Here is a 25655-nt window from a genome sequence, read left to right as displayed (position 1 = left end):
CTAAATTCCACTAATTACACTGAATATCAGTTCTAATTAGCCCTGGAAAAGGAAGCACTTTGGGAACTGGGTAAAAAGAAACCATAATTATTTAGCATGCTCTGATACAGCCCTGCAAAAGGGAACTAAGCAGCAGAGAGGCGCTGCTGTGGTAATATGCATGCTAAGAATGCGTAATTTTAGCAATCATGGGCATGAATTGCTGGGAGGAAAAGGTTACAGCCAGCCAAGGCAATCTGGTCTTCAACGCTTTATTTTTTCTTTTCTTTTCATACTTTAGGTTACTTGACTTGTGAGATATGAGCTTCCCAAGGTTTAGTGTAACACAGGGAATCTGTGAAATCAACCTGTTTGGGGGTTTTTTGTTTTCAGAGAATCTCCCTGTGCTCCTCCATGGGAATAGGGGACAATGTGTGGTAGGATCGCCTGTGGGATTGCTGTATTACAGATTTATGAAATGCGTTAAATTGCATATGAAAATCTGGTTCCCCTGAATTTTGATTCGTCCTGTGGACAACCCAAGGGTTTTGAAAGATTACCTTTCTTCTTGGGTAAAGACCTCAAGAAAGAACTGATGAGAACATAGGAAAATATTTTATCTATATTTCCTGCAGAAATACAGACTTTATGCATTTCTTCCAGACAAAAATATGTTCTAGTATAGGAGTCTCTTTAAAAATGGACCTTTGCCTTGAGCAGAGTGGACTCAGTGGGACTACTTCTGTGCTTGAAGTGAAGTATGTGTGTAAATTGTTCAAAGAAGCAGAACCATAGGCATTTAGGTCCCAGTTAAGCTCTAACTTTCTTAAAACTTTTTCTGGTTTCCTCCTTTATAGGAGTTACAATTAATTTGAACTGGATAGAAAACTGTATCACAGCGTTTTATAATGATCATCAGATCTGAGGATCTTATGTTTATTTGTGCAGGAGAGGTAATGTCAAGATGAGTTTACAGTACACCTAGGTCTTTTTTGCTACTGAGTCATTTCTTCTTGTTTCTGGATTCCTTAGGGCACCCAGAGCTCGAGACTAGGCGAGAGCTCGCAGAATTGTGTGATCCGCATGTATTTCATAAGAAGCCCCTAGCATTCTTACCAAAAATGTTTTTAGTGTACTTTTAAACATTGGTAAGAAACTACATGTGCAGGTCTCATAGACATTTAAATACTTTTATGCCGTTTCTCATGTGAATGCCTGTTAAGTTCTTTGAAGTACAGTCAGCAAGTTGGAAGGAAATTTAATTTTAAGTATTTAAATGTCATGAAGCCAAGAAGTGGGTGTTCTTCAATATGTAAGAAATATTGCCTTTCAAGTCAAAGATATATCAGTGACTGGAGAAATACTGTTGCACACAAAAGGCGTTTTTATATTTTAAGGGATTCATTCAAATAGAGATTTTATAAGCTTGAGTTTGTGAATATCGATGAAAATTGATCATCTCTGAGCAGTAGAAGCTTATTTTTTTTAAGAATGTGACCATACTAAATACAATTACAAACATTTATTTGTGAATAGACTGAAGTTATTCAAACCCTTAAATTCTTTTAAATAAATAAAAGCAGTGTATAAATATCTATTGCTAATATTATATGAGGACAATTTAATTCATACATTTTTTATCCTAATAATAAATAATCTCAAAGACAAGAGACTGAGTTGGCACAGAAATTTAACTACCTTGAATTATTGGAAGTTGGAAGAAATCTCTGAGAGATGTAATGGATGCTAATGGAAAAGATAAGCCTGCCTAATAAATAATGAATTTCCAAAGATGCCAAAACTAGATTTTATTCTGAGCACAACTTTCTTTTCAAGGCTGTCTCAAATGTAAACTTAGATTTTTGTGAAAAATGGCCACTTTCTTTTTATATATGTAATTTGACAGAATAGTTGCAATTGCAATCTTTATAAAAACTTTTTTAATGAAATAACATCTTCTAGTACAAAATAACTTTTAATTAAATATCAGGGATGTGTATAGATAGTCCATTTTAAATAACTCTTGAAAGCCTGTAGACCTAACAGCACAGATGGTTGAGTAGCTTCATAATTTTCAATCTTTTTTTAATGAAGATGTCATATGTTTATTGATGATAGAGTAGCTAAGTGATAGTGGTGCATCATATCTACATATTTGTTGTTGTAAATCAGTGCAGCAAATTAATCACCATAATAGTTCTTAATTTTTGAAGGTATTGTATGACAGGTTTTCACATAGGGAGCCAAATTCTGCTGTCTTTTCATACTGGCTTGAACAGAAGTTATTTCACTTGGTTTCATTAAGATGGTTTCAGATGTATTGCAAACAAAGTTAGACAAAACAAGGCCACAATAAATTCTCTATCCATTTGAAAATGCAGTTTATAAAGGCTGAATTAATGGCAATGTTTTATGTTTAGAAAAAGAGCAATTTAGTAAGTGATGAGTTAAAAGGTTACTATTTTGGGCACTGATAAATTGTATACATCTGCTTAAAATTCTGTACTTAGCTTTTGGAGGCCTCTGTTTATGAGCAGATTACAAAATTCTTCAGCACATTCATCATCCACAATTACTCAAATTTCAGTGAATAATTATTAACACATTGATGAGGATTTGCAAATATTTGTAGTTCTCAATTCATATTTTGAATTTGACAGTACTAATTCCTCATCTACAGATCAATTTTGAATTAACCAGAGTAATATGTATTTCCAATTATGTTTTCAGAGCTACATTTTTTCAGCTGTAGAATTCATAATTTCAGTTTTATGCTTTTAGCTAAAAATAAGAAATATTCTGCTCACAAGTGAGTTTTTTAGCTTACTCCATCAGGAACATTTGTAATGATAAACCTTGAGTGCCTAAATATTAGTAGTACAATGTTTAATCGAACTGAAGTTTCAAATTGGAGTGAATATTTGCAATACTTGGCTCAATAGGATGGATACTTTAGCACTTAGCATCCACCTCTTTATGCCGTCTGCTGCAATCTCAGAGTAAAGCTAAACTTCTTGTAAATCTCAGGCAATTTTCTATTTGATGGTTTATGTGAGTTTGTCTCCCAATTGCTCGTAAGCCTACGTTTTGCTTGCATCACTAGCGACAAATAAAAACCAAACTGCTATGAACCAAAGACAAAATTACTCATGGCTGGTTAGGGAACTGTCTTCCCTTCTAGGCGTCTCAAGGAAACCACATACAACAGCACGGCAACTGCTCTGCTGCTGCTCTCATCTCCCCGCTAGTCTTACTTTCTGCTTGCTGGAACGGTAGGAAAATTGTACTAAGAACAGCATGTTGTCGCACTAGTGCTCTTAATGCATGCTGTAGCAACTGCCGCTAATTTAGCTGGAATCAGAGTCTAATGTGTTGAGCGTAGAGGAAGTTTAGCTGGTCATCTGGATATGGTAAGATGGACCAAACCAAAAGCTCCGCTTAGTATCTATCCTGATGCATATGGGAGAAGAAAATAAAATTGTTCTCTTTCTTGCACATGTCAGTTAGCAAATCAGCACCTTTAAAATACGTATGGTTTTGGTACCATTTCTTAATATTGGATTTCAGAAAGAGCCCTTTATCATATTTAGTAATATGCACTGTGTCCATATATGTGCATGTATACCTAACATACAGAAGTTATGATTTTTTTTCTGATAGTGATTCTTGTATCTTTTCAGTTTCTTTATCCTTTTGGCAGAGGAAGCAACAGTCCTGCCTCACTGTGGAAGTTTATGCCATCTTACGCTGTTATTACTAGAGCGGTTACCACCATGATAGTGCAACTGTTCTAACCTGCTCAAAGGCTCATGATTGTTGTTTTTGTGATGCTTATTTATTAGTATATAAAGTATATGGAAACTAATTATATTGCTTCTCTGCTTTGCTGGTTAGAAAGTGAAGTATTACAGAAATGAAGTTACGGTATTTTTATTTTATTTTACCTGCTTACAATGTCAAGAAACAAGACAGTGTTTTTTAAATTTTCTTTTGAATTTTTGTAAGGAGCTTGGAGTATTTATATAATACTTCATTCTAACTGTATTAAATATCCAACAGACTAGGCAGTTCCATTGTGTTAATTATAAAGTAACAACACTACTGTTTATTCAAACATAGATAACACTTGAATCAATAGATGATTGTCCTACTTGCCATAAAGGAACGAATTGTATATCCAGCAATTACTCTATTTAATAGCAATTCTACTGATGGATTCACCTTTTGATGAGCAGTGCTTCTACGTATTTAATGAATGGAAATAGAGAATAATAGAGAATAAAAGATACACCCTTGTCTAATTTTTAAGTAAAGAAACATCGATTGTTTCTCTTCATTTCTCCCATCAATGCGAAAGCATTTTTCACTGCTTTATAGGATGGAACGTGTTTCAGAAATGACTCCATATGGGAACTTTGGGACAGGTCGCCAAGTGTCCACTGCTTGGCAGCTTGTCCCTCATCAGCAGTACAAGGAGTTCAATAACCTCTGCAGGACACCGTCAAATCCAGAGCCTAGGTTGTCCTGTAAGATTAAGGCTGTTTAGCCCAGCCTGAATATAAATGCATTGTGAAGAATATTTAACTACACCAAAAACAAGGAAAAAAGAGAAAAGTACACAACTCCACACTGCCCTGCACCACATCATAGTTAATTTCCTGATTCACTTCATAATACAAAGTTTTGGCCTATTATTCAAACTCAGATCAACTTGTTCAGAATAGAAGACTAGATTTTTTGAGATAGTTCAATTGCATTTAATTCTGCCTACTAAAAAAAAGGGGGATGAGGAAAAAGAAAGGGGGGGGAAAGTAAGTAAAGAACCAAGTTTCCTGTGGGTACTTTCTTGGGATTTATTCTCTTGCTTTGACATGTTCTTGCTCATATTCTCTTCATTTAGTGTCATACATATAACTGGTGATGGCATTGGTGCAACTTGGAGCAGGCAGTTCTGTCGGTGTCTTTTCCACATGGGAATGGAGGTTTGGGGAGGAGAGCAATGGGGTTTTCCTGCACACCAGTCCATCCTGAAAAGAGTGAACATGGGTGGATTTGTTTTGGGTATTAGTAAGTTAACTGTGATTCAGTGCCTGTCTTGGATGCCTTTTAGTGGTGAGGTTTCTTGGTGACGTTCTGCCTGGAGTTTTCAGTTGGCAGGCTCCAAAGAGTCAGCGGTGCCTCCGTTGTTTTGGCACTTACAGGAACAGCAGCTTTTCAGAGGACAGAAAGCTGCAAAATGTAAAGAAAAGTACAGTGTTTTCACTGAGGTGGTAATGGAGGTGGAGAGAGAATATGTAAAATATTCATGAACTGCTGCAAGCTATTAGCTAAATGGTGTTATGTTTCCACAGAATTTCTGCTGGGATTACACTTGTAAAGTAACCGCAAAGTCCTGATTGTTTGGGTTCATTGCTTGATATATTTGTTGATAGGTGGCTAATTTACAATGTCTATACTTTGAAATCCTGCATTAATTCAGCACTCACATTAGAAAAAAAAAAATGGTGGGGACAGAAGAACTGCAAAGCCATCTTAAGGACAGATCTAAACAGGAAGGTTGGAGCTTCTATGCCTTTTCTGTATGTGATGCAGAGAAACATAGATGCGCTAAGCAACTGCTATGATTGTTGACAGGGGGTTGCCAAAAAGTAGTCAGGGTAGGAAAGGTTCGTGAGAGAGACGCATAACAAGTTCACAGAAGGTGCATAACAGCTCCCAGAAATGTACTTCAAGCATTTTAAACATCAAGCCTAACTGCAGTTTGTGAAGTGAAGGTGACAGCTAGCAATAACATTAACAAAGAGAACTGCAATCAAATATACAGTATAAAATGGAAAACCAGGTGCTCACACATATAGGTTAAAGTTTTCATTCCTTGATTAAATCATGGATTAAGGAACAAAAATCCCATTAAATAGTGACTCTCTGTCATTAGAATTGAAAACTATCTTCATAAATACTCAGAAGTGCGGAAAGATAAGCTTGAAGGGTTTAATAAAAGTAATCAAAAATCATTGGATGTATGTGTCACTTTCGGAAGTATATAGAGAGCTACGTTAGCATATCAGTATTATAGACACTTGTTGCTGCTTGAACACTTGTACAAATTAAAATCATATACTTGGTCATTTTGCTCCTATCACACTCCTAATCAGTCACAGAGCTCTGATACATCTGGAGGTCAAAACTACTCACATAAACTTTACTACTTAAAAGAGAGAAGTATATCTATTTGAAGTGGTTCTTTTGTTAGTCACTTAAGAAGCATTTTGCTTGATAGAAATAACATAAAATTTGAATATAGATGCAACTGAGAATTACCTCTTGATTTTTTTTTTAATGTTTGTAATTTGCTTCTGAATGTGGATGTCTTTGTTTCTGTAGTCTTCTGACTGTGCATAGAAGGTCTGTGTTAATTAACACTCAGTTTGTCTAGCTGAATTCCAATTTTGTAGAATTATAATAATTCCCCTCCAGTTTTTCATCTTTATATCGTTGTACAGAATATGTGAGGGTACATAATACCTGGAATGTTTTGGGCAAAAAAAAATCATTCTGTAAAGCAACATCTAATCTCAACTCTTAAACTTATAAACTGCTTCCATTTCACACAGGCAAATACTCCAAAGGAGGCTTTGGAGTATTTTTCTCTGCTAGTCTCGCTGCAATCCTAGTAACTGTTATGTTACATTGGAAATTGCAACACAGAACAATTTTCAAAGATATAAAGTTCTATGAAAAATAACAAATTTGAGAAAACTATTAAGCTTTACAAAGTGATGGTGGGATATGATTCCATCATATGCTTATTTCTTAGCACTAGTATTATAGTTTCTGCAGTTATTTTAACCTATGTTGCTTGGTCTGCCAAGACCGTAGTCCTCACAAATGACACTCAGTAATCCCGCAACAGGCATGGTGTCGAGCGATGGCACTGCTTTCTCCCCCTCCTTCCAACCAGGAGGGCAACTTGTTTGCCAAATATCTGCAAAGTCTGAAAAGTATCTTTTTTTTTTCCACCTCCATGCAGTATGTATGTATTTATGTGTTTGTTTGTTTAATACTCAAAATATACAGCAAGTTCCTCTGTGTGTGTATATTTTAGCTGAGCAGTAAACTTCTATGGACCGCTGTGGGGAATATCTTGACAGTGTAGTAAATTGAAAAGTAGGTGTATTTTTGTTCCTTTTTTAAAATAAAAAGCAGCTAACCTTTAAATGCTTTCCTTCAATCAACTGCATTTGAATAAGTCAGCAGCTGAAAGGAAGATGTTAATTTGTTTCCATTTCTTGGGCTATCAGCATTTTCAATTTTTAAAATACTTACGTTCTGATGATAAACTGTCGCATGTGTTTATTACATGTTATGTTTTTGTAATCATCATCAAAGTTATGCTCATGTCTCGAGTAAGGTTCACACGGTACAAGCCAATAACAAGAGTGAGAAATACTACAAACAATTTAACAAAGAACATTAAACAAATAAATAAAAATAAGAACAGTCGGTCAGTGTTTCTGTGACTGATTATTCACTGTTCATTGTTGGGTTTTGTCTGGAAATCTCATAAATCCTTCTAGTTGTGTGTAAATATTTAAAGAAATTTTTGTCAATGAAATGATTGTCTCATACCTTACAGTTTTATCTTTGTGTTAACGCACTTCTATAGGAACAATGTTGAAATATTAAGTCATATCTACATGTTCTGTAACAACACCTTTTTTAACTCAGAGAAAATTCTCTAATTTTTTCCTGATGATGATTTAAGCCACATTAAAGTACAAACATACTTTTAAAATTCATACTGCTTCCTCTTCCTTCCCTGCCCCAAAGAATAGTTCTTCCAATATATTTTGCTGTTAGCACTGGAAATTATTTTCTCACAAACATACTGATCTTCTGGGGGAAATGAGAAATGATGGTGAAATTCTTTCTGTATTTAAGTTAGTAGTAAGGCTAACTTTCTTAGTCCAAACGTTCAGTCTGTGTTCTGGGTAGTTCCTTATGCTGTATAAAACATAACAGGAGGCAAATATGTGTATTTTATTATATTACAGAATATTTGCATGCCTAATTTTGTGAACAAACACAATTTAGAAGCTGTCTAAGCTTTCTTCACATCTTTGGGTATTTACATTTGAGTAGGATTTCAGTAGAAATGATTCAAAAAGGAGGAGTTTTTAGGCATAGTGGTCTCTTTAGATATTAGAATAATTAATTTAATATGGAGAACTGTATATTCCCAGAGTCCTTTCTCCATTCAAGACTGAACTATGAATAGAGGAAAAAAATGTTCAAGACTTGAAATACACTCTAGTTCCTTTTTAATTGGAAAATAAAGTAGAAATGAAGAGGAGATTTTTAAAAGTGCCATTTACATTGATGAATATCTGACAGTCATATCAATTTGACCTTTGTAAGTTGTTTTTCATTCATTAGAAATCCTTTCCATGTTGTTTTTATTACTCTAGTTTCCTGCAGTAAAAGTTTCCACTAGTTCTATTACAAGAATGGCAGTATTTTTAATTTCCAAAGCTAGCATTTGGTTAAAAACTCTCTGTATTCTGCTCTAGTGTTAGGTGGTGCCTGAATGTCATAGAAACATTGTGTTTGATGGCTAATTAGATATCCAAGTGATTTAACCTTCGCGTGCCATTGTCATCAAGCTGATGATCCTGATGAAAAATGCCTGACAATTAGTGATGTAGAAGTGCTAAAATAACATAGGCCTTATTATTTATGTGATTGCTAAATTATTTGTTAGGCCTTACCCATTATTGGTGGGATAGCCAGCTCATTCCTCACTTCTTAGAATTCTGAAATATGTGCTATTCTTTTTGCTCTTGGGCTCGGTTGGCCAAAGGACATTTTTGTGAGTGGTGCTAAAGGATATGCGTACTCAAAAAGGAGCAAAGTATAAAAGTCCTTCTAGTATTCTTAATCCTGGTCTGCACTGAATTGGCCCAAAGGTCTATCTAGTAATAATATGAAACAAGAGTCCTTTACACGAGGTACCTCTCAGCTTCTGCTTGTCAGCAGTTAGTTACTGCTGGAGCTGAGGACTGCCTCAGGATAACGGGATTTAGATCCATCTGATCACCTTTCCTTTATCGATTTTTTTAAAACCCTCTTTAATCCTTTTACACTTCTGGCCTCAAAATTCTGTGTTAGGGAGTTTCACAGTGCAAGTGGAAGAGTATATGAAGAAAGTATAGCCCGATTCAAATTTTGGCATATGGAAAGATAAAAGAAATATGGGGGTGTACAAAACAGGTGTACAGTATTGAGTACAATTGTGTTCAGTATGGGCAGGGGAAGAAGAAATATGTTTTCTAATGGTGGACCCATTGAACTATTTGGGGAATTTATTCATAAAAAGATGCATAGTACTGTCTGAACTTACTGATTAAATAATAGGTAAAGAAGTACTTTCTTTGATCTCTTTTAAAACAACATGTTCTTATTTCAGTGAGTTTTCCCTAGTTCTTGTACTGCAAATGTTTAATAGCAATTCCACATGCAGGTTATTCGCCACCTACACACTTTTCAAGCCTCATCCTGTCTCCCCTGAGCCTTCTCCTCTCCAAAGTAGAGAGTCCCGGTTCTTGTAACCTCTCCTCATAGAGCAGCTGCTCTATCCCCTTGACTGTCTCTAATTGCCCTTCTCTAACACCACTGCATCCCCCGAAGATGTGGAGACCACAACTGCGCGCAGCCCTTTGGGCAGGGGGGCACCATGGAGCTGCCCAGCAGCCAAAGGGCCAAGCAGAGCCCCTGGGGAGGCCCAGCACTGGGCAGTTCTCCGTGTCTGCGCTGTGCATCAGCCGATGATTTCAGAGGCATTTTAAGTATAAGATGTTGTGCTTTATCCCTGTGTCTAGATGAATTTGGACAACTCCGTGCCTAACCCAGAACTGAGTATTCAGAGTTAACAGATGCCTGATGTACCAATGCCACTAGATGGGTTCACGATATAATTCCTTAGTATTTTTGGTTACTCCCTCAGACTACTTAAAAATAATCTGTGAGCAGTGTCTGCAGAGTTGCAAACCGTATGTTTATATATGTGTATTTATTACTTTGTTATGCAATACATGACAAACTACATTGTTTTAGAGTTACTGTAGAGTTAAAATGTTCATAACTGGGACCTATGCTCAACTGACTGAAAAGAGAAGTGCCCCACATCTCCCCTGTTCATCATAGGCTGCCTACTTCTGCAGGCAGCACTTGACAGAATGAATGTTGGACCAGAAACCAATGCTGCAGACTGTGTAACTGGATAGACAGGGATGGTATGTGATCTAAAGAGCTTCTCTTGTCTGCAGTGGCATAATTTCTGCAGCTTACAGTGCCTGGTCCATACAGGGATTGTTTATTCCCACTGGAGCCTGAAAAGGGTTGGAAGAATCGGTGGCTCTGGGCACATTGCTGAATTCTAACCTCAATACGTTTTGTCTGCAAAAATACTGAAAAGTATTTTCTTTGTAATGGTGATCATCATGTTTGTGATAGAGTAAAACTAATTTCTGTTGTGTTTTCATTTTTCAAAAAATTAATAACTGCAAGAGGCAACAAAAATCCCCCACATATGCTCACATTTCTGAATGTTGACATTTGATGCAGTTCCTTCCCTTTTCTTTGTGTTAGGGGCTGAACAGTCACTCATTAACTAAAGCTATTAAAGGAAAAATGAGAAGGAGTTTCAAAAAGAAGCTGAAGGAAGCACTGCTTCCAGTCCATAGTGAATATCAGGGCTGGTTGTGAAGTGTTGCTTGCCAGCGGTCTAGAAATTCAATGACTTTTTTTTTTCCTTTCAAGAGCACTTAAAATTGTGTGTGTGTGTTGAGGAGGGAGGGGGAGTGTTTAGCAGGCTTTGTAATCCAAGTTTTCTATCAAGCACAGATATGTAGGCTATGTTATCTAATTTGTGCGATCCATCACCTGCATGAAATAGTCACAGTTTTTCCAAATGTAGGGCAGTACAAGACAAGCATACCTAGTATACCAATTTATTAAACACTCAGATCCTATTGTATATATTTGTGAAAATTAAAGCTCCTTCACAGTCACTTGTACAAATTGAGCTATTATGAAAGGTGCAGAAATAGCTGTGAAACTGGAAGAGTTTCAGAGGAATTCAGTTCAATTAGCTTGCTTTTTTTTCCCTGTCTCAATTGATCAATAGCAATATTTTTTCTTTGTTTTTTAATGTTTCATCTTACTCTTTGGATATCCTTTCTTTTCTCTTCTTGAGAGAGGGGAATGCTTGGAGATGGGAAGAGGATGCCAGGAAACCTTGACAACATACAATCTCTAATAGTTCACTGTGAATGAAATAAATTACTCTGATTTAGACACACTCATCATTAGCTTCAAATAATGTTAAAACAGGAGTGGAAAACACTGAGCACTTACCTTTAATTTATACAGCTATTCTTAGAAGCCTGTTTTCTTTTCTTTCAAAGTTTTGCAGGTGGTGAATAATAAGATGGAGCATAACTGAGGGCCAGTAAATGTAATCACGTTTGCTGTAGTGACAGTGTCTTCATGGGAAGAAGAGGGTGCATCTATTGTAAACAAGTGCATATTAACACATTGGTCTCATTAATAACAAACTTCTCTGATACAAGTGGCAGTGGCAGATTATACTAATTAACTCCAACACTAATTGGGTCAGAGGAAATAAAGTAGACAGCAGTCGCTCAAGCAGACTAGAACAGCCTGTTCTCTAATGGGTTTTGACAGAGGAATAGAAAGCGACTTGAAATATGACTGACGAATATTAGCCACCAGTGTGTACTTAGCATGATTATTTGTAATGAATATTCTAATGCAAACAGAAATAAATGTTGCTCCTCGATGTATTGGTGTCCATAGCAGGATGGCAGCTACGCACAGGTGGCTCTGTGTTCTCAATGTGTATGACATGAGTTTTGAAGGCTTAAGACCATGTAAGGCATGTCTGATTTCTTTTGAAAGCAAATCGAAAAATTTGTATGAAAGTACATAAAAATTAAAGAGCTTCCAAGTTTTGCAAGTATGTATCACTAGGTGGCATTTGCTGAAAACAGTGCAGTAATTTTATTTTTACATAGGAAGCTTGTGTGAGACACTAGGTACTATTTTCATATTTTGGACTCTGATTACCTATTTTAAATCCTGGTGCTTCTTTCAGATTCATTTGTTATTAGCAGACACTAAGACACAGACACTAGCAGATTATCATTCAGAAAGTTTGTGGCCTCTTATTTTCCCTTTTTGATGTATGCTGTCTCTGACTAGATCATGAATAAGCCTTACTTCCCATGGTCCCTTGTCCTTTCGTGTTTGTAGTCTAACGTAAATAAAAATCTAGAAGATAAAAACCTCTGGTTATGGAAAGACATCAGTCTGACACCACTCATTTATCTATTCTGCTTTCTGAACAAAACAAGAATAATTGGATATTTTTCCATAATGCTACAAATGTGAACATTATGGGTAATCTTATCTATTTAGTTACATAACCTTGTTTTTTTTATTATTCTTTTCTAGTATAATAATACTCCTACATGTTGTCCCTGTGACAGCTTACTCTAGGGTTGGCTGCTGAATGGGGATCAGCCCTCCAAAATTAGGAAATGAAAGAAACAGGAAAAAAACAAGAAGCCGCCTACCTGTATCCTGGCAGGCAGAATTCACTCTTTGATGTGGCTCCTGTATCACAGTTTTCATCCTCACCTTGTGTGTAACGATTTCCCTGGTTAAAAGCATGAAGGCTCCAGCCATTTAAAGTCTAGAAATGTTTCTTATTTTGTGTTTTTTTGTGACATTGCTGAAATACACAATTTGTCAGTGCTGCTGTTTTCACATAAGTAACTTTTCACACAGCTCCGACCGAAACATTTATAATGTTCGGGTTGCTAGCTTAGAGCAGGACGGGTGATGCTAGCAGCGTTGAGAGACCTTGCTTTCCCTTTGAATTCGTCTCGGCAATTCTCAGATCACTGGTACAGGCGAGTGCCAGCATTTTTGCTGTGTCGTCACGACAGGCACTGTTTTTTATCCAGCCCTGGTACAGTACACAGAATGACTTTATTACTGGTTAGCTGATGAGGATTTCCACGTGTTGGGGCTGTCAAAGGACGGCTATTGCCACACTACCTGGCTGGGCACAGCTCCATCCCAGCTGTGTCAGCTTTCCTTTCCTTCGGTTTCTCTCTCTCTCTTCTGCTAGCTCTTCCAGTTTTCTGTGGGAAGGGACTAGCAGGGTTAAAAATAAGTTAATACATTTGAGACTTACTCATTTGTTTATCGTGTCTAGCCACTCCTTCAAACAAGGTAAATCCATTTCTTTAAAACATCAGTAAGCTTCTACCCTTTTGTCAAGGTCAAACTAACAACCGGGGTTGGACTCAGCAGCAGCTTATTTCCTTATACATACTTCTTCTCTGTCATTCGCAGAGCTGAGTGTGACCTGTGTTAACTGACCTTTCAAGTCCTTAGTCGCCCTTGGGAGTTGAGGGGGCCAAAGTGTCTTTCATCGGCTGTGGTGAAAACTGCAGCTTTGGGTTGTCGAGTTGTAATAGGTTTTATGTACAATTTCAGGAAAGTCTACATAGCAAAAGGTATACCTGTTGACATGCTACATCAACAGGATGTAACTGGTGCCATCTGTAAATAGGAAAAGAAATTAAACTTTCTATTCAAAAGAATCCATCAGATTGGAAATACTAAAATATTTTCCCCAAATGTACTCATTTGGCAAGATGAGGTGAGTATCTGTCAACAGCCTCCTACATTTCTTGCACTTTTTGGTAACACTGGTAACCATCTCCATATTTCCTAAAGTGAATTTTTAATGATTTTAGAGTGGTTTGCAGCAATAAACAGACCTAGCTTTCAAGCACATTTTGTTTTGTTGCTTTGAAAAAAAAAGTCTTTAGATCATCTTTATTAGTATTTTTTTCAAGATATTCAGAAGTGCTGGCAACACAATTTCTTTGGTGCATGACTACAGAAAAGCTGATAATACAGTTCATTCATACGATATTCTGCAAGATACAGTGGTTTTCCCATTCATTTGATATACTGCTTCTAAACATTACAGGGATTTGAGTGAAAGAAAACATGTAACCTCATTTTAAGGTGTAAGATACCATTTACAGTGTTCAGCAAATACTATTACTGTGATGGCATGATCCTAAAATAGCATGTACTTTATTAACATTACTAGGCCTAGCTTTCACATATCAATATATGTATGTGACATTGAAAAATAGACAATAAAATGGACATTGTTCATACAAAGCTGAATATCCAAATGAATAATTTTATATATCCACAGAAAGGTAATTTATGTTATGAACTAAACTCCTCCTTCCCTTTTAAGCATCAAATTCATTATTATTATTATTATTATTATTATTAGGGTGGAGAGATGTTTCTTTGGGAAGAATTTCCTGGATCTGATATGACTGCTGCTTAGAAAAGAATAAAGGGAAGCCAATAAACAGAAAAAGCAAAGCTGTGTTCACAAAGCTGTCAATAACTAGGAGACTAGGGTATTTTTGGTGGAGCGTGAGTCAAACCATCTGTGGTTTCTGTACTTCTTTTGCAAGCTGAACAGCCAAGTCATCAACTTAACCGACTTAACTAGCCCACAAGAAAACCATGACCAGCCTATGGAGGCCTTCAGAAAGGGCACTGCCCTATTAGCAGCTCTGCCCCTTCCCCAGTGCCAGATCCATCAACATGGCCATGTGCAATCAGTGCCCGAATAGTGTGGGTGTGTTAGACCAGAGAGGGACTAGACCAGCTGGTGGGAACACCATTACCAGCGTATGAATCACAACTGAATACCCCAAGTTGTGTATACTTGTAATGTTCTGGAAACGTGAACCAAAATCCTGTTTTTTTGTTTTTTGGGGGGTTTTGTTTTTGTTTTTGTTTTTTGGAATTGCGCTCTAGCTGTTGTACTGGGAGTTGCACCTGCTGCTTTTTATTCAGGAAAAAGGGCTGAGAAATGTGGGATTTTTTGTTTCATTTTGTATTTGTTTTGTTTTATACAGTGGGTATTTACACATGCAGAAAGTCGCATGAAATTCTCTGCACCTCTATCGCAGTTTACATTTCACAGCTGTCCCTTACAGTTCTAGGACTTGCTTATACCTCATTAGTGCAGCCTGGTACTCGTGGATATAGCCACGGCTACCGCTGCCCGAGGTTCTGTGCCTCGTCCGTCTGTCTTTCCAGAAAGAAAACGCACTCATCCTCTCTTCCCATCCCACCTTTGTTTCTAATTCCCCATACTTTTTTCACTTTTTTTACACCAAAACCAGGGATGAGTGCTCTGCACGTTCCTGCTCTCGCTTTCTTTTTCACCCCCCCCCCTTTTTTCCCTGTATGTGCTACGCCGACAGCCATTGCATTTTCTATCCTGTGTGTCCACTTCTCTTTTCTCTTCCCCGTGACTTCCTGCTCCTTACTGGTCCTCAGAAGCCCTCAATGTTTTTCCCCATATAACTAATTAGGCTAAGCTGGCCAGAAGACTGTAACCTTTATATAAACAGTTGTAATTTCTTAAAGATTTAAAAAAGAGCAAAAAAGTCAGGAAGGAATTTTCCTTAATTTTTTATAATGAGAGAACAGTTCCAGCTAACATAATGAAATGAGAAAAATATAAGGCTTTCCCACGCTAGGATGTAATCTGATGTTATGACATTATAAAATGATGTAATCTGACATTATAAAATGACGTTAGTAGCAGTCCTGTGGATGTGGTCAAGCAGCAGATACAATCCCTTTCTCTGAATGCCTGTGCTTGAAGAAGGGGGGAGCTGAGTTGAGATTAACCTTTTTTCAGTATGGCAATACCCACACGCCTTTCCTAAAATTTCACTTGAATTTTACCAAGTGTCCTCAGAAGATGTTGATATCATACTATTTCTGGGAGGACTAAGCTTGGCTTTTTTTTTTCTTTTTTAATATTAACAAGGGTATCCTGGATGCTGAAGTCTGCCATTTGTTCTGAGCTTTTGAATAGGTTCATCAGTGTTTTGAGCAGCCTGAGATTGTCTGATTATGGTGATTTGACTCAGGTTCCACAGTAAAATCTCAAAGGGTAGCTCAGGGAACTGGGAACTTTAGCAGTATTCAGATAAAGCCAACATGCTGCTCATCCCTATATTTATGGAAGATGGACAATGAATTGCATGTTATATATTGCCTTACATAAGCAATAGACTCAAAATCATTGGCTGTCTTTCAAAGCAGTCTATTGTGTTTTCTGTCAGCTTGTGAATGTCTTGGATGACCTCAAAGACTAAAAATCAAAGCTAGTCCACTCAAATAGCATTCAGTCATTGTATTGCATTGATTTCCTCCTTCCCCCTCAGATAAGCGAGAATGGGAAAAGAACATTTCTCAGCAGTTGTAGTTACTGGCAGAGCACTGTAACAATGTGCTGGTAAATGTCTAAGAAGAGTGAGTCAATGGGACCAGAGTATCAATAATGTGACTATATCTGTGGCCTTTTTTGTTCCTAGTGCTACCACCATTGCTGGCGCTCACTCAGAGACTGAAGCAAATCCTGGCCTTTTCTCAATCATCTGCTTTGTTTGGCTGCTGGAAAATCAAATAGCAATTTTCGTGGGTTTATTTTCTAAACTGCAATGTTCAAATGAACCTGCAGTTGCTGTGAATGAAGGAATTGACACCTGCCTTATCACTATTGTCTCAAAGTTTCCAGCTAGTATGGGAGGGACTCTTTTTTTTTTTTTTCCTTTTTCTCATTTTTCTTTTTTCTGATGGTTTCCTGGTAGACAAAACATAGATATGTAGTTATTGTTTAACCCAGCTAAAGACCGCACAGGTAACAGACTAAGGCAAGTATCCACCTTTCCTGTTTGTGTTCCAGCTCTTGATGGAACTGCTTCCCGAAAAATGCATTAAATCTTCTGTCGCAAACCAAACCTCCCATCATTGCCTGTCTCTGCAGTGACTGAAATATTCTGCTTATATTATGTAATGTCTTTATTGCCATCTTAAAGACAGGGTTTTTTTGTTTCAAATTAAAGCCAATAATTAAGAACACAGCTCATTTCCCCTGTTCTTTATGTGCCAGTGCACTTTTGTTGAATGTCTTCTATATTTTCAAAAACAGCTTTACCTACTCTTTAGTAATTGAGGAGACTTCCTAAACCACTTGCAACAGAAACCACCACCACCATCTGTGGAATGCAGAATTCAGATGCTGGGAAAAACATGGTTTTAATCTTACAGTCTGTAAGAGGAAACTAGTATTTATTCAGGTGTGTTAAGAGTAAGAGAGGCTGAAGATTCTCCAGAAAAGTAGGGAAGGATGCACGGAAGAGTGGAAACTTCCTTTCCCCACATGCTGTTTTCCATGGGAGAGTGGCTCATTTCATAAAAATGTGCTTTGTATATAAACCGTATGTGACAGAACCTTAGTTCATTTAAAATCGGGGTGATATTTGTCAGCCTACACTGTTTAAGAATATTGCTTTGTATCATTTTTTAACAAAGCTGTATGCTTTCAGAATAGTCTTTATAATTCACTAGATTTTTAAAAGTTTTTTTTCATTTATTTTGCAAATTTTTATGTAAAATGGGATTTCACTGGGTGTTGCTTTGTTTTTGAAAAGTAAGTGTAGTTTGAACAAGGGATAAGCACACAATGCTTTCTTCTTTTGCGGAAAATACAGGGAAGTTTCATTTGAATAATAGGCTGAAAATAGGAAACACTTCATTAAGTGTCTAGGGAAGTTGTGTGGTAACCACTTGCCATTAATAACAGCATCTCTGTTCCGTTGACTCCTGATTGCGTGCTCCTAAGCATTCTCCAGCAAACTGCTTGTATCTTCATCAGCCTTGTCACCTGATTGCATCTTAGAACTGCCCTTTGGCAGCTGATTAGCTCGCTCCGTCAGTACTGTCCTCTCTTTCCTCGGCCTAATTTCATATGAACTCTAGCCTCAGCGAATACTTCTTTTGAAGTCAGATGTCCAGTTAGCTAATTCAAGAGGTTTGCATTCACCAGTTGCAAAGCTATCTGAAATACACTGAAACTGTACCATCGGGTTGCAAACGCGTTCTGGTGAAAACAAGGTCTGCTCAGTGGTAATAGATGGCCTAGGGCAGGGAAATCGGATCAGTGTCATGGGTCAGTATCTACTTTTCTTCCTTTCTGGAAGGTGTCTTATCTGGCGGAGGGTGAGCCTGTTTCCTTCCAGTGTATGCGTGGCAGTCTGACAAACGCGTAGCCTGTATTTTCGCTGTGGGGAATGCCTGCGTCATCAGCGTGGGGAAGGGATTCAGAATCCGCGCAGTGTTTCATGTCCAGATTTTCCCGTGCAGTGACAGTGGGCTATCCTGGAATACTTCCAGCTTGAAAGAAAAGAGAGAAGCAGATGTGCTATATCACCTTGAGCGAGCAAAGGCAGGCATTGCCTGCCCGGCCTCACCATCATCCCTCTTGCCTTGGAGCAAAGCCCCCTGCAAGGGCGGTCAGCTGCCTGCTGCTGAAGGATCTGCTGTAAACACGGTGGTACTGGCACTTTTCTTCTGCACCCAGACAAATGCCATTTCGCTTCCACGTCTAGTATTCAATCCATAAATCTGAGCAAGGAGAACATCTTAGAAAATATATATGCTTATCGTGGGGAAATCATGACATATATTAACAAAAAGATTGGTTCTTTTTTAGGTTACGGAGGTGGGCTGCCACTTACAAATCGCTGTGGTATAAACTTGTCAGAGCAAGCACCTGGAGATCAAAAGTGTTCGAAATGATCTCTATGTAAAAGATAACACCAGTGGAATAGATTGGTATTTGCAAAGGTGGCAGAGCATTCCTGAACTCTGAGAAAGCTTCAGAGAAATTCAGATTGCTGGTTTAATTCTCATTTTCCTCTGGAAACCCTGTTTTTTATTAGCTCAATGGACGTTAATTAATCTCTGATTAGCAGTTCAGTATCTTGCATATATTTTTGTGGAAAACTAACACTATTACTGAATATGCTATACCATAGCCTGGGGTAGAAAAGAGATTAAATTTAGACATAAAATGACAGGTAGGTGTTTTTGCCTCTTTCCTTTTCCCTGTTAAATCCCACATGTTCTCCTTCTACACCATTTTAAGGTTTTGTTTGGAATTTTATTCAGAGATGATTCAACAGAAATAATAGCTAGTTATTTAAATATCTAATATATTATATTAGGTTGCTGAAGAATATTGTAATAGAACACCAGATTAAATATATATCTGGCACCAACACTGTGTATCTTCCTTCTCCCATCTAGGTGCCTGGAAGAAATTAAAACTTGTATAATAAGCAGCAAAGAGGAAAGTAATACTTGTCAGGGGAAAAGTAAAATCTTAAATGGCTATTTAGCATCATTTATTACCAAAAGCATGTGTCTTTTCCATGTGCTGTTGCTTTTTGATGGACCTCTAGCTATTCAAATATTTCAAATAAACTTTCATCCAAGGGATGAAGCAAGCAGCATTATTTGGGATAGATAGCAATAAAACAGGGAGAACTCTAGTAAGTTTATTATAGCAAATACTCTTGTATTAGTGGTGGAATGCATATAATATCTGCCTTTATCATCTCTGGCTTTTATGACATGTTTCCAACAGCATTATACTCTGTTCCCAAAAGAGATGGGCAAAACCAGTTGTAGATTCATTTGGTCTTCTGCACACCATGCAGTGCCAAACGCCTTCAGACATAAGCTTTATTGAGATGTGAGACTAAACAGTTCTTGTTTTAACCTGTCCAGTGAGACACTGGTAAAGTTCGAGCAGGAATAATATATAAGTTTTTTTTTTATCCAAATAAAATGTTACCCTATATTAAATTCACAAATAATTGTGCAGACGCCTATGCTTAAAATTAGCGTATATATAAATGGAAAGTTAGTCATTTTTAAAACACACACTATAGTGATAATGCTTGTCCCTGAAAAGCATAAAGAAATTATTCAGTGGATTTGGATAATGTAGAGGGCATTTGACACAGCTAGAAAATTTAAAGATTGCTTCATTCTGTCTTGGAAACGCTGTTTCTTATTTGAAAGTCTGTGCTTCTGTTTTTTAAATATGTTCTGAGATTTTAAGGATATTGAAAATGGTAATATGACTAGACTACCTTTCAAATATCAGGAAAAACACCCCTATTTATCATTGCTTTACGCTACAAAATTTTCTTTTGTAGTAAGGCTATCTTGACAGGTAATACTGTGTCGCTTTATACTTCTATGTGTACTATGTATTTGCTACTCAGCAACAGGCAGTTAATTTGCACGTGCAGAAACAAATAGAATATACTAATGGTAATAAGAAATTGCACTGATTTTCTAAAAATATAGTAAAAATGTAAAGATAAATTGAAAATGCTATCTTAAATTCACTTCCAATTTCCCTGTCAGAAGCCTCAGTGCCTTGAAGACCTATTGCAAATCTTTTCATTCATGATCATCTGAAACCAATTAAAACATGCTTCTTCCTGCATGCAAAAGCTTTTGTAATCAAATAGTAGCTTTGCAATATCTAATATTATTTTTTCATAAGTATACTGTATTGTTGAAAATGAAAAACATTCTTCAGAAAAGACAGTGTAAATCTACTATTGAGGTGAGGTTTTAAGAACAAAAGATACACTTGTATCACAAGGATTTGCCTTGGCTTGTCTCCTGGGAGGGGTGGAGGGATGGAAAGCAGAGTGCATTATTAATGGTGTGCATTTCTCATGTAGTTCATCCATATCTGTCTTTCAAATTCAGCTGAATCCATTAAAATTATTAATTGCTGAACATTTCAGATGGGAATTTAATATCCTTTTTTATTTAAGAAGCATGGAGGATTTTACTGCAAACCAAAAGACAGGTAGCATTGACTGAACTTTATTTTAGTGTAAGCATTTTGCAGCCTTTTCTACATTTGCCCTTAAGTTTCAGTTTGGTTTGACATTGCCATACAAAGTGATCGGCTTTCTGTATTATTTCAGGGATGATGCCTAATAGATTTTTTTGAGAAAACAGTTATTAGATTCTAAGATGAAGACATCTTTCATTTTCTCCATAAAATATATCAGAATTCTACCTTTGTGTGTCCAGTTCCAGTCTGTAGCAAGACTATATTCATGACTTAGGTACAGAAATCAAGGTCTGAAATAATTCATTTCCCTCTACAATCCTTTTTGTATTAAAGAATTGAGAAAGACTTTGATGTATTGCCATCAAATGTGTGGGGGGGTTTTTTCTGTTTCTTTGTTTTCCACTGGAGGAAATATATATCACAAACTGTAAAGTGTAAATAGCTGAAAGACAGAAAAAAAAGGGGGCTGCCAATGAAGACCTAGCACTGTGGTCAAAAAGGCTTTATCTCAGCAAGATATTTGAGGACGTGCAAATAAGCTTGCAATTTCAAGTACTTTTTTTTTTTTTTATTAATCTAGTAGAACAGTTTCCTGCTTCCACAGCCATTTGGTAACATGCTTCTTATAACTGCATGCAATTAAAAATTTTAACAGATTATTTTATATACTACTGCAACATGTTACCTTCCAGAAGAGTAAGAATCCCACAGAATGAGCGAGATGACCCAAGGATATAGACCTCATTTCCAAACCATGACTGTGAAAGGGAAGTTGTAGGCTTTGAAAGATACATTGGTGTTACTGCCAAAGACGGAATACATCCAAATAGGTGCCCTGCCTGAGTTTAAATTAGCAGTAGTAGCTTCACTGCAATCAAGACTGAAGCTTTAATCCATGATACTGTGATGTTTTGTTGAATAATTCTAATGAAGTGCTTTACTTTTCTCTGGCAGATGAACGAGAAGATGTTCAAAAGAAAACATTCACAAAATGGATAAATGCACAGTTTGCTAAGGTAATTAAATACATTTCTCACTTATAAACCAAAATCTGTTTTGTATATTTTTCAAAAAGTTTATGTTCTTCAACTGAGGCTTAATTTCTAAAATAACAGTGGTAAGTTTCAGGTGTTGCTTAATGCAGTTGACTGATTTATTAGGAAAAAAAGCAGAAGTCCTATTTCCTTGAATTCAGTAGAAATTGAAATGTAAGAATCCAGCGTCTTGTTGGACAGCTCTCTGCCTAGATTTACTTTGCTTTTCTTCAAACTGGTAATGCAAATATGTTACTATTTGCTGGGCTCCTTTGTTATGTTCCCAGTGCACAGAGGAGTTTCTTCTGTTGGGCCTGTCTTTTCTAGTTTCTAATTCCAATCACAAATTTAACAAAATAGCTGAATTAGAGGGAGAGGGGCAAGATAAAAGATAAGAGGTGTGATCAAGTCAGCAAATGATAAAAATCTATTGTAATAAAGTTTTGAAATAGTTGTCTGTGTGAACTCTTAGAGAATGGTAAAGACCTCAGATATACCAGAGAAAAGGACAACTAACTAACTTACTTAAAGGAGAACCCCTGGCAGTATCCAGTAACTTTGTCTTTAATAGTCAGGAAAATTTGAGATCAAATTATTAATTTGAATAACCCTTTTTGAAGTTCCTAGAGGATAATTACCAACCTAGAATTGCCATTAATAAAGTATATCAACCCAATAATCTGTTATGTGCTGGGGAATAATTGGCCTACTAACTAGACAATAATGAAATAGTAGTGTAGTATTATAGCTTGTGCTTAGTCATACTTTTAATAATGTCTGATCTGATTCTCCTCATTAAAAAGGAGGAGTAAGATGGTCTGAATGTGACCACCATAATGTTGAAAAACATGCTTTTCAGTGATTAAAACAAACACGGAGTCCCACAGGATTTTTCCATGGATCTGGAGTATTTTCTAACAGTGATTCAAGTGATTTAGAGATGACACATTTTTGTGTTCAGCATCTGTGTAGGAGAGATGGCCAGGACTTTGGAGGATGGGAACAGGATGAAATATAATCATGAAGAAATGATCTCACATTGATCGATGAAATATGGGACAAGTGCAAAGTATTATATTTAGGACAGAAGTAAAATGTATGCGTATTAAATGAAAGATAAGCGGGCTGGCAATAATAAAGCAAAGCAAAGCTCTGGAGAGTGTGGTGAATCACAAACAAAATGAGTCAGCAACATGGTACTACTGAGGGAGAAAAAGGCAAATTTATTATGGTTGTGGTAATGGAAGTGTTAGAGGATGAAAGATGTAATTATTTTATTTTACTTGGCAGTCTAGTTTGGTGCTCCATATACACAGAAATAGTCAGAGCAGTGGCCATCAGATCTAAGCTAATTTGAAATGTATTGCTAATTAGGCCTGGTTAGGAGTGTAGCAGTGGTCACAGAAAGCTAAGAGAAATTGTGGCTTCTATACTTAAAGAAAATGTGATGTTCCTTAGCGTTGCTTGCTCGAAAATGATTGCTTTATGGAATAGCAAAGCTTGTATCTACTGAGGAAACCTGGAACAGCTCCACAAGAGAGCCACAAGGATTATGAAAGGTTTAGAAAATGCAACCTCTGCCATGTGTGTCACCTGGTTTTGGATGGTGTCTTTTATAATGTCAGCTATCAGTCCCATGGGGGAAAAAAAAATAAAATTGATCTTTAGATCTTGGACAAATAGCTATCATCCATACAAAACTCTCATGGGTAACATCAGAATAGTTAGTCTGAAATGTGAAATTACATGTGTCTGGTAAGCTTAGTCAGACCTGCTGGCTGCGTGTGTGGCACATGCACAGAAGGTATGGTGGCTCCTCAGTGCACAAGTCACACAGCATAACATGCAAGCCTTATTTTTGTCTAGGGCTTCCAGGACAGAAATATGGGAGGCCCTGCTCCCTCCCATATACATAGGAGGTTCTGCTATAAGACATCCAAGTTCATAGCTGTGTAGTATCCTGAGGATGTTTATTCCAAATACCGAGAAGTTTGGGAGAGGTTGGTCTTCAAAGTACACAAGTGGATCTCCCGTGTAAAATCTACAGTTTATGCCCCTTCTTTCCTGACATGTTTTCTGTGGTTCAAATACATTTCTGTTTTTAGTTGTGGAATTTATTTCTGTTAATGGGCTACTCTTGGTTAGTAATTTCTTGTCATTCTTAGCTTTGTAAAGTATCAAATAAATAGCCTTCATCATAGAACAGGTTTGCATTCACTGTTGCAGGGGTCTAGAGGGTCTATCTTAAGCAGATTAGCCTCCGGGGTCTTTATTAAGACAGAAGAATATATTATGTTGCTCATTTTTCTTGTATTCCTTCCCTGAAAATTCAGTGTCCAGACTACCAGTCCCCTGAGTACACTTATTCTCAGATTAAGTTTGGAAAAAGTACTCAACTTTGCAAGCTACTTTCCCGTTACTAGTAATTGTAAATACAAATAGTGTTTTTATTGTCAGGAATAGTAAATTGTTGTAAAGTAATTTTCTAATTTAGGTATGGTTAGTATAGCCTAAGAATCTGTATATATTTGTCATTTGTGTTAAAAAAATCTGCTTATTCAAATTGCAGACCTGGAGGGAAGTAGTAGTTCTTTTTCTGGCCATGCATGTCATGACATTGTAGTTGGCTCACATGTGGATACTTTGGACTCAGATGCCTTGAGCTCAGCAATAAACTTCTGCTATCTCTTAGCTAAATTCTTAGTACAAAATCCGTAACAAACTCGCAAGCACACCATCTTGGAGGCTTTCTGTCTGTGATGTGCAAGCCCTAGCAAACCTCTGGACTGCTACCACAAAGCCTGTGAAAGGGTATCGAGGAAAAGCCAACAGATCTGTCAGCAAACTGAGAATTGCAAAGGATAAAGCAATATCTCTTTTCATACTTTTTTGGGGGGGGGGGGGCAGGTTCAGGAGGCTCTAACCTGAACAACTGGAAAAAAAGCAGTTGCAGGTCTCTCTCCAACAGCTTCTCAAAAGAGCAAGTTGCTCTGTAATTTCCCCTCCCTTTACTAGCCAGAAAGCAGGTTATGCAGAAAATCTGCAGTTTAAAGACTGGGATACATGACATCTGAATAAGCAATTCATCATTGTGTCAGTAATGTAGGCCAACCTTTGACTTCTAGTGTTTGTGAGATAAACCCCTAAGTAAATCAAAAATAAAGGAGAAACTGGAGAATGCCACTGAGACCTTTGTTATTTCCCTGTTCTAACCGTTAGATGCCCTGTCTGTGTATTATTTTATTTAGTGATACTTTCTTTGTTTACCATCTAAATGACATGCAATAACTTGAAACAAAGCAACTTTCAAAATGTGGAGCATATTGCTTTAATATCAATTTGTTTAGAAAGAGCTTTTCTTTGTATGTCCTCAAAAGGGGTTTATTTATAAAATCATGAGGTTCTGCAGGGTGTATATAATAGTAGCAAAGGAACATGTTGTAACCTAGTTCTTAATAATAGAACTATAATTAGAGCACTCATAAGACATGTATCTAGTCCTGGGCATGAAAGCTCTTGCTCAGATGTCAACTTTAATTTGAAATGACTTTATAAATGAAACACTGAATCATAGCTGTATTATTTTGGGATAATACAAATACATCAGGAATGCTCAAATGTAGCAGCTACCTACTGGAACTTTGAAACAGCCACAACCATACATTAACAATGCCTGTACCAAATTTTAAATATACATATACAGCATCACTGGTCATTTTTAGTCAACCATTGTATAATAAAAAGCATTATTGAAGATGGAA

The 25655-nt window shown here is 37.0% G+C and overlaps 1 protein-coding gene across 1 annotated transcript in view; it reads left to right on the top strand.

Moving 5' to 3' along the window:
- Positions 1 to 25655, top strand: part of DMD (dystrophin) — a 1189181-nt gene that overhangs the window by 98197 nt on the left and 1065329 nt on the right. Inside the window, exon 2 of the mRNA XM_067297573.1 lies at positions 21815 to 21876. Within this exon, the coding sequence (XP_067153674.1) occupies positions 21815 to 21876 (62 nt within the window). The remainder of the gene's footprint in view (positions 1 to 21814; positions 21877 to 25655) is intronic.

This window comes from Apteryx mantelli, chromosome 1 (genome assembly GCF_036417845.1).
Source record: "Apteryx mantelli isolate bAptMan1 chromosome 1, bAptMan1.hap1, whole genome shotgun sequence".
Lineage (NCBI taxonomy): Eukaryota > Metazoa > Chordata > Aves > Apterygiformes > Apterygidae > Apteryx > Apteryx mantelli.
This window is presented reverse-complemented; position numbering and strand designations above follow the sequence as displayed.